The 8,649-nt window shown below is 44.2% G+C and overlaps 1 protein-coding gene across 5 annotated transcripts in view; it reads right to left on the bottom strand.

The window, feature by feature from the left end:
* Positions 1–1,197: 1,197 nt before the first annotated feature.
* The window catches only part of CDYL2 (chromodomain Y like 2), a 260,570-nt gene continuing 253,118 nt past the window's right edge, over positions 1,198–8,649 (bottom strand). For all 5 annotated transcript variants that reach the window (XM_071209050.1, XM_058279666.2, XM_058279664.1 and 2 more), the window contains one exon: positions 1,198–7,953. In XM_071209050.1, coding sequence (XP_071065151.1) covers positions 7,795–7,953 — 159 coding nt within the window. In that variant the 3' untranslated portion in view covers positions 1,198–7,794. The remainder of the gene's footprint in view (positions 7,954–8,649) is intronic.

Here is an 8,649-nt window from a genome sequence, read left to right as displayed (position 1 = left end):
TTCAAGACATCAGTTAAGCATTTCCTTGCTAATATATCAGATCTGGTGGAGAGTCTCAGCCCACTTCACCCCTCTGTTCTTTTCTTCCTCTCTCCTATTCAGGTGGGGGCTCTTTCAGGATAGTAACACACTGGAGTTAGCCTAGGGCACAAAATAACAAGGTTTCTTTTTTCTGGAAGACTCACTCTAAAGCATCTGAAAGGCCGAAGCCAATCTACTTGAAGGACCAGAAGAAGCCAAGAGCAGAGGACTTCCCAGCTTTGACCTTGACTATCCAGAATGGAGTCAGGACTTTGGAGAAAGGGCAAAGGGGCACGCAAGGCTATGATGATAATGTAAAGAAAACATAAAGGGAGGCCAGTGGAAGAAGTACTGGGCTCTGTCCACGGACTGAAAGGAACATAAGCTATGGATGGCACCTTCCAGACTCCGCGTGTGCTCACGATGTTGATGTTCTCTCCGGGAGTGATGTTTCAGGCATCCCAGCAGGCCTACTTACCTCTCTCTCACATTAGTCAACTCCAAGTTCCAACACAGGGACTGTGTCTAATCAACCTCTGCACCCCAGCACAGCACCTAGTTCTGGTATGAGACGGAGCAGAAGGGTCAATAATTGTTGATGAATGGACGGATGTCCTTGTACAAATTCCCGAAGTTCCTCATTACTACAAACCCGAGACTTCCTCTTCCTTCTTCATGAAGCCCCCAGTGTCTCTGAGGCCAGGGGTCCCCATCAGTGTGCCTCTTATAAGGGCCACGTTGTCATGACTGAAGCAATTAGATCATGTATGTGAAGGGACTTGGCATAATTCCATATGATAAATAGTCACTGGCATCTGAACCATACAAGATAGAGCTACATGGAGGTTTATCTAGTGAGGATGGTGCCACCCGAAGATGTCATGGAAGGGGCAGATGCTGATATTGACCAAAGGGAAAAATTCCTGTGTCACCCTGTTCTAGGGTCCTTTGGCATGAAGTTGTCCCCCCCTCTCCACCCCCCCCCCACCCCCGCCACTCCCCATGACTGCCTGAATAACTGATGCCTTAAGCCAGACATCGGGCCTGGACCCAACCTAGAAGCATCAGAAGTCTCAAACCCTAGAAGGCACTAGAAACCCCTTTGTTGAGAAACTGCAGAATCTGTCCACACTCTTCAATGTACAGGATGTAAAAGGAGGAACAAACCAAATGGAGGCAAGTTTCAACCTTTTTATTCAAAGCAGCTTCTCACAATGTATAAATACTGCATATTAGCACACATGAAAAATACAACTTCTAAGGCACCCAGAAATGTGTTCATACACGTTACAGGACCATTCACAAAGAGAGTGTACAATTTGCTCTAGACAGTCAGCATTTGATAAATCAGAAGATTATTATCCCTTAGTACTGCACCCAGTCTCGGGAAATATTTACAATGTAGTGAGAGAGGGTCAGCTGTTCCTGCATTATAATTCTATGAAGTACTCATACTTAAAATATTCAGAACTAGTTAAAGACTCTCCCATGATAACCTGGCAAAATAAAACGAGTAGCCTAATTTGCAAAGGTCTCTGTGGATTTTGGTGTGTGCGCTATATCCATGGTCAAATCCAAACACTCCTAGGATAGACTGGGTAAGTGGATTTTGGTGTGTGCGCTACATCCATGGTCAAATCCAAACACTCCTAGGATAGGCTGGGTAAGTTTTTGGTAGCCTGCTTCATTATCAGAAGTTTGGTAATAAGCCTTACCAATAGAATACCACTTCTTCAGCATCAATCATTTCTCAGTCACTTAATGGACTGGTGATATCAGCATGAGTGAGGATGGAGCATCTCCTGGTGTGAGAATCGAAGGTTTTCTCACACCAAAGAGGGATTGGAATGAATCGATGCAGAACAAAAGGAGGTGGGAAGTTGGCAATTGTATGCTCACACCCTGCTCAGTATAGACACACTTGAAACAGTCATGTTGGAGGCTTGCGTCCAGATGGAGTAGGCTACACCGGTCACATCACCTGGGGGAACGGCACACCTCCACTTTTTATAATCTGGATAGAGGCTGTGACTACACAGCAGAAACACCCACCTGAGAGAGTGAGTTTCAGTCTCGGAAAGTCATCAGAGCCTTCTCGATGTGACAAATAAATGGTCACTCTGCAGGGTGAACTGGGGTGCATGGAGAGGGGGAACAGGAGGTGGGTGGAAGTGAGCAGTTTCTCTGTGCCATAAAGCATGCACATCTCTGGACAGATGTGCCCACAATCTATGAGACTCGTGCTTTGTTGGAATAATGGAATTCTTTGGTCCTTGGTTTTTTATTAAAGGCAATATTTTCACAATCCTATCGACATGGAAATTAGAGAATGACTTCAAGCCGGGACTAATGGCACAGGGACAAACTAAATACTAGATGGAAAACCCTACACTGTCCAAACATCCCAGAGTCACCTGAATGAGCTCCAGCATCAAGGCCAGGACTTTAGGCCAATGAGGTATGGTCAACCCAGAGACGATACAGCTGAAACTCAAAACTAGATATCACTTTGTCTGATGCTGCACTGCAAGAATTTGAAGCAAACCTCCATCCTAATGGTCTATAAATTGTCCTTATGAATGCTTATTAGAGATGAATCAAATAACTTGACTTTAGCCATAAGGAAGCTCTGGATTCAATATCATATTTAAAGTTTTGGCAAGAAGAATGAGTTGGTGACTATTTAAATGTGGACAACCAAAAAGAATCATTTTTTTTAAAAATCTAAATCCAATTTCTAGATGGTTTTATTAGATCCCAGACACAGGGGACCCACTGCTGATGAGCTCCATGACTTATGCACTGTTAAAACAGCCCCGGGTGGACTGACACAGTGGATGAGTGCTCTGTATCTGGTTTGCCTTCGTTCTGCTGAACTCAAGTTTAATAGCGCTTCACACACACATTTCATTGATAAGACACTGAGGTCAAGTGGGGATGCTGATTACATCACTGAAATTGAGTTCAGATTGTCTACACAGTAAGACTCATATGTAAACTTTGTTAAGATCTCTCAAGTAGGGCTGACCTCAGCTACACTGGGCATTTCCATGTCATCCCCCAAAATCCTAGGGTCAACTGCTGCGGCCAGGGGCAGGAAATGTCATCTGTTCAGAACCAAATGATGGACCAGCAGCCATCCCTATGACCGTGTCCAAATCATGTGAGAGTATGGATGCTCTGGAAAACCTGTCCCTGGTCCATTCTTACAGCCAAAGACAATCACCAAGGTGCCCGTATTTGGTCCCTGCTGCTATCAACTCAACCAAACCCTTCCCATTAGCCATGAGCTACAGACTACACTGTGTCCTAGCAACATGGCCTTTGTTGCTTAGAAGAAACAACCCGTATTACCTTTTTTTTTTTTGCAACAAGCTTAAGGCTCTGTTCACAAACTTTATCAACTGCCACACAGTGAGAACTTATGGGGAGATCTCAAAATACACACGTAGCTGCAAAGGCTGAAAATTTTACTGATCCTAATGGTAAGGCTTATTCACAAATTCAATAGATTTTCAAATTATACTTCAAACTCAATTACTTTGAAAAAAAGAAAATTAACCTGCTCTCTTAAAAGAGCATTAGATTCTAATGAAAAAAAAAAACAACAACAAAAAACTATTGGCACCAAACCAGTATGCTATTGTTGGAAAGAACAAGTGCTATTAATGGAAAAGATTGCCTAAAACGCATATCCTAATTTACCACAGAAATATAAAAGTTTATATTCTGAAAATATATACTGTATTAAAGTCTGTAAGCATTTCAACCAAAATTTGCAGAAATAACTAAGCAACACTTATCTACAACAAAAATATACATGCAAGACAACCCCCAAACAGTTTCCCTTGAATATCTACAAAGGCAAAGTGTAGATTTTTAAAGATTATACAAAACCATTTATAGCGAATAAAATAAAATACTTAAGAAATATCATTTAGAGTCTTAAATACTGTGTATATTAGTGAGAGTATCTAGACTAATATATACAAGAGATCGAAGTATCTGAATACAGAAACATAGAAGAGAAGCAATTCTGCATTTTAAATATTCAATTAGGAAGATCTGAAGATGCTCCTATTTGTTCCTCTTCATTAAAAAAATTTTTCACAGAAATGAGATTGTAAAATGACATGAATGTGACTAAATTTCAAATTTAAAAAGTTTACAAACTTTTTAAAACCAACAATTAATAAAGGGAAATGCAATTTAGCATTCAGTCAAAGCTAATTTTAAATGTGGACATTCAGAGATAAAGGTGCATTGTTAAAAGTCCAATTTGATATCAGTTTTCCATCCGCATAACTAAACTCCATATGGGAAAAACATTTTCATGCTTCAGAAAGAACAATTCCTAGCTTAATTTGTACTGAACAAAAATAACGTTTTAAGTCAATTCTCTACTACCTTTACAATTACCCAATTTCATTTCTTCTCAGGTAATATTGATGGTTTTTACTCAAAGGGATTATTCCAAAGCAGGAAAGGAGACTCAGGCTGATTGGAGAAAGCTTCCCAATGATGAAGCAGGTCCAACCACCTTAGCAAAGTTCTGCAAAATATCCTCCTGGCCCAGGGCTGTTAACTCAGATGGTTTACTGCAAGAGGCTGGAGCACATTGGAGCACATTGTCAGGCTTGGAGCATAGAGGGAAGGCGAGTTCTAATTAATGGCTAACGGGGTGGCAGGGAGCAGATTGCCTAGAGAAGTTTCCTTGTTCAAAGAGATGCCCTCAACTTTCCGCCCAAGGTCGGTATTTCAACCTTCAAGGAAATTCTGGAACCAGCCTCAATTCCTCATCGGTACCCTCAGGCATACCCAAAACATCCAAGCCAGGGGGCGGGGTGAGCCAAAGCAGTGAAGAAAGGGGAAAGAGAATTCCATGGAGGGAGAAAAGAGGGGCTGGGGTACACATTTTTTTACAATGGAAGTTTGCATCTTGTCTCAAGAAAACTATTAGGCTAAGCCCTGGCCCCACAGGTCCAGTGCTTTCTATCCCAGGGTAATTTGCTCTGCCTGGGTTTCATCAACACATTCTCACAACTATCTAGAAAGTGAAAAAATTCATGGTTCAGTGTCCCCTGAAGCAGAGACTTTGGCAACTTTTGCCAAATTGGTGGAACATCCCTTATCAAACTGATGACTTGAAAACAACCAAAATACAGATGTCTTTTAAAACACCTGTTAAACCCATACCCTATACATAATGGCATGAATTCCACCTTAGAAATGGGTCCAATTCCTACCTTAGTCACCAGAGATCCGGAAATGTTTTGAAGTTTGGACTTGGTGGACTTCAAAGCAAAAACATTTCTGGTTCTCCAGGAGGGAGCAAGGTCAAGCATTGATCAAAAGGAATTTCCAAATATCCTCTTCCGTTTCCACGGAGAATCCTGAGACTGCCTCCACAGGTGGCGAATGAAGCAGTCCCAATCAGGAATTAAACGGAAAGCAAGGAGCTCTGTCTTTAGAGGATCTGGTAATGGTGAAGAGATTAGCTGTCACAGCACAGGAGAAGAAGGTTCATCTGAGGGTTTTTGGGAAAATGCATGCACTTGCTTTCTCAAAAGAAGAGCAAAAAACACAAGTGGAGATGTGGCAATAGCAATTTGGGCAAAAATAGGTATTTTCCTCTAGTATGCTCTATAGGCTAGGTCTGCAGTTCCTATAGGACACGACATGGTTGAAGGGGAGGGTACACAGAACTTCAAATCCATCTTCTGACTGGGTTTGGCCAGGGTGGCTATCCCCTCTGACTCCAGATGACACCATACAGGAGGAGAAGGCAAGAAGCTTCCTCTCCTCCCAGAGCCTCATGAAGTCGTGGGGAAATGCAAAGGGAGGGAGGTTTTCTAAAAGGGAGAAAAGGCCATCCGTATTTAATACCAAGAGTCCACATAAACTTCCGAGTACTTGTTTAAGGGACTGTGCCTGCTCTCATGCAGGCACTCAACCACTTTTTTTTTTAAAGCACACAGCTCAGGGCTGTGAAGCCCCTCTGCCTGCGCTGTGCAGTGCATCTGGTCGCCTTGAGGAGGGGATAAAGGACCAAAGAGAGGACTGCAGCAAAGACCCTTCTGCTTCTCAGCCCACCTCGTCTTCCCCAGCTCTGCCCAACTGTGACTTCTCCATTCAACCACCTCCAAGGATCCAGAGAGGTGACCGACTGAGGGACAGGGATGGGGATGGCAAAGGGCCTGTTAGACCAGACAGAGGTGATGGTAGAATAGGGAAATCCTGCCATCTCAAGAATCACTTTCTCTGGGTGTTTGACTCACAGCTGGTTTAAGCCTCAAGTATAGCACACTCCTTCCATTCCTCTGTTCTGTCCTTGATGCTGACTTCTCCCCTGCCATCAGAAAGAAAATCAAATACCCTTTCTCCCAGTCCCAGCCGATCCAGGGACTTGGTCTGATGGTCTAAATACAGTGGCCAGAGTCCCCCTACAGTTCCCCTGTGGCAGTCAATAACTAGAGAAAGGATGGATCATCTTGGCTTTGGGAGGAGAAAAAGATTCAGACCTTCTGATGATAGCTGGACAGAGCGGAAACTCTTCCTCACCTCCCTGGAAGGCCCCAACCAGGAGTCACCACCACATGGAAGAAATGGATTCAAGTCCAAGTCCAGTCATTTGCCCCAAACAAATAAGTCTGACTTGAGACAATATGCAATCCCCAGGCCAGGCCCTATTCCTCACCACTTTCTGACATTGAGTAATTAGGACCTGGATATGTTTCAGTACCATGCAGGCTGGGAGGTCCCTTTTTCTCTTAAAAGTCAGCAAAGAAGAAGAACCCACTTCCAAGATTTCACCCAAGGACAAGCCTAAAGAACTAAGATTGTGTCATTACAGCTGAGAACTATTTTACACATAGAGGATCTGGTGCAGAGCTATTCCCTTTACCCATAGAAATCCTGCTTTCATCTATCTGAATTTTATTTCTACATGGCTCATTGCTAGAATGCACCAAACGGCATGAACCTTGTATGGGATTTGGTCCAGGGCAGTATGAAAATAATATCTGTGTGAACAACAGACATCGTAATATATAAACGCAAAATAAATAAATTAAATAAGTCTGATTAAAGAAAAACTTTTTCCTAGTAGTTCATGTTTTTGCAAAACTAGCTTTACATATAATACACATAAATTATCAGAATTTCCACTTACATTGTTTTAAAAATATATTTTTAACAAAACATTTCTAAATGTACAATATCTGGGTTTGTGAATCACTCGATTGGGTTTTAAGACCAAGCCCTAAAAGTCACACAGATTTGCATCAGAGAGGAGAGACTGAGGCAGGGTCTACACAATTGGTTTGCTGGTCAGTCTGGAAATTCCCTAAGACTGACCATCCCCCATCACACGATGCGGACATCTCCAAATCAGAGGTACTGTGTAGACACCGCCTGAGTCAGGAGGAGGGAGGAAATCGGTCTTTCCCTTCCTGGACCACGATGGTGCATTTCAGCAAGTGGGGAAAGGACAGGCGCCTGGCCGAGGCCTGGGAAGATTAGCCCTCGATGGTTCTCTGGCCAGTGGGGGCAGGCAACGGGGCAGGCCACGCAGGCTGTGTTTCCCATCTGTTACACAAAATCAAACCAGTGAGAAGCAACCAAAGGACACGAGGAAATGGACACAACTGCAGGCATGAAGAGACACCTGTTCAAGCTCCTTGGCTGGGGTTACCCTGTGCTCCCGTTTCTGAAACACGGGCGAAGTCAGGAAGTCAGGTGCCCTTCTACGTGGGGCCAGGTGAGCCGCGGCCTTCAGACTTCATAGATTTTGTCCTGCAGGTAGCTGAACAGAGAATCGAGGCCTTTGGAGGAGCTCCAGAGTTGCTTGAGCATGACACATTCTTTCTCGTTCACCTCCTCGAGCACCGATTTCAGGAAGCTTCGAACCAGGCATTTCGACTCCTCCAACACCTGGAGGGAAATGGACAGGCCTTGTCATCTGGACTTTGTTCCAGAACAATGGATCAGCCCCTGAGGCATCAGTTAACCTTCCCTTGTTCAAAGCCACGGAGACCGCCTCGCGGAGCCCAGAGCTTCCCAGCCCACCAGCCCAGCAAGGCCGCTCGTGGTCCATAGCAGAGCCTTCAGTCCCTGCGACGGCCGCGAGGGACTTGATCCCACCCAAGGGTGACGAAAACACAGTAGCATTTTCTATGGGTGCCATGAAAAGGGTTGGGAAACACTGCTTTACCCTCACGTTGTACACCCCAGTTCCAACACTATCAAACAGGATTAATGACACTCAAGGACCGCTGGGGACACCGCAGGAGCTGATGAAAGGAATTCATAAAGGATGGCAAAGGAGCAGGGCGACCCAGCAGCAACGCCCCTCGTTGAGGCTCAGTGGGAAGAACAGCATTGTGGTCATGAGGAAGGATAATCCGAGTAATAGAAGTAACAATACTTTTAGCAATAACAGTAACAATACTCGTAGTACCAACAGAAGTTAATAGTAACAATGGCACCACCACCACCACTGACCAACAAGCTCTTGGAGAAATCAGCTCCCTGCGTCTGCAGGTGAGGCCTTCACAAATCCTTCCGCCGGCCTCTGCCAATGTGGAGGCTGAAGTTACCGCTCTCCCAAGGTGCTCGTGAACGGATCAA

Source organism: Dasypus novemcinctus, chromosome 18, assembly GCF_030445035.2.
Source record: "Dasypus novemcinctus isolate mDasNov1 chromosome 18, mDasNov1.1.hap2, whole genome shotgun sequence".
Taxonomy (NCBI): Eukaryota; Metazoa; Chordata; class Mammalia; order Cingulata; family Dasypodidae; genus Dasypus; species Dasypus novemcinctus.
Note: the sequence above shows the minus strand (reverse complement) of the source record. Positions and strands in the feature narration are given on the sequence as shown.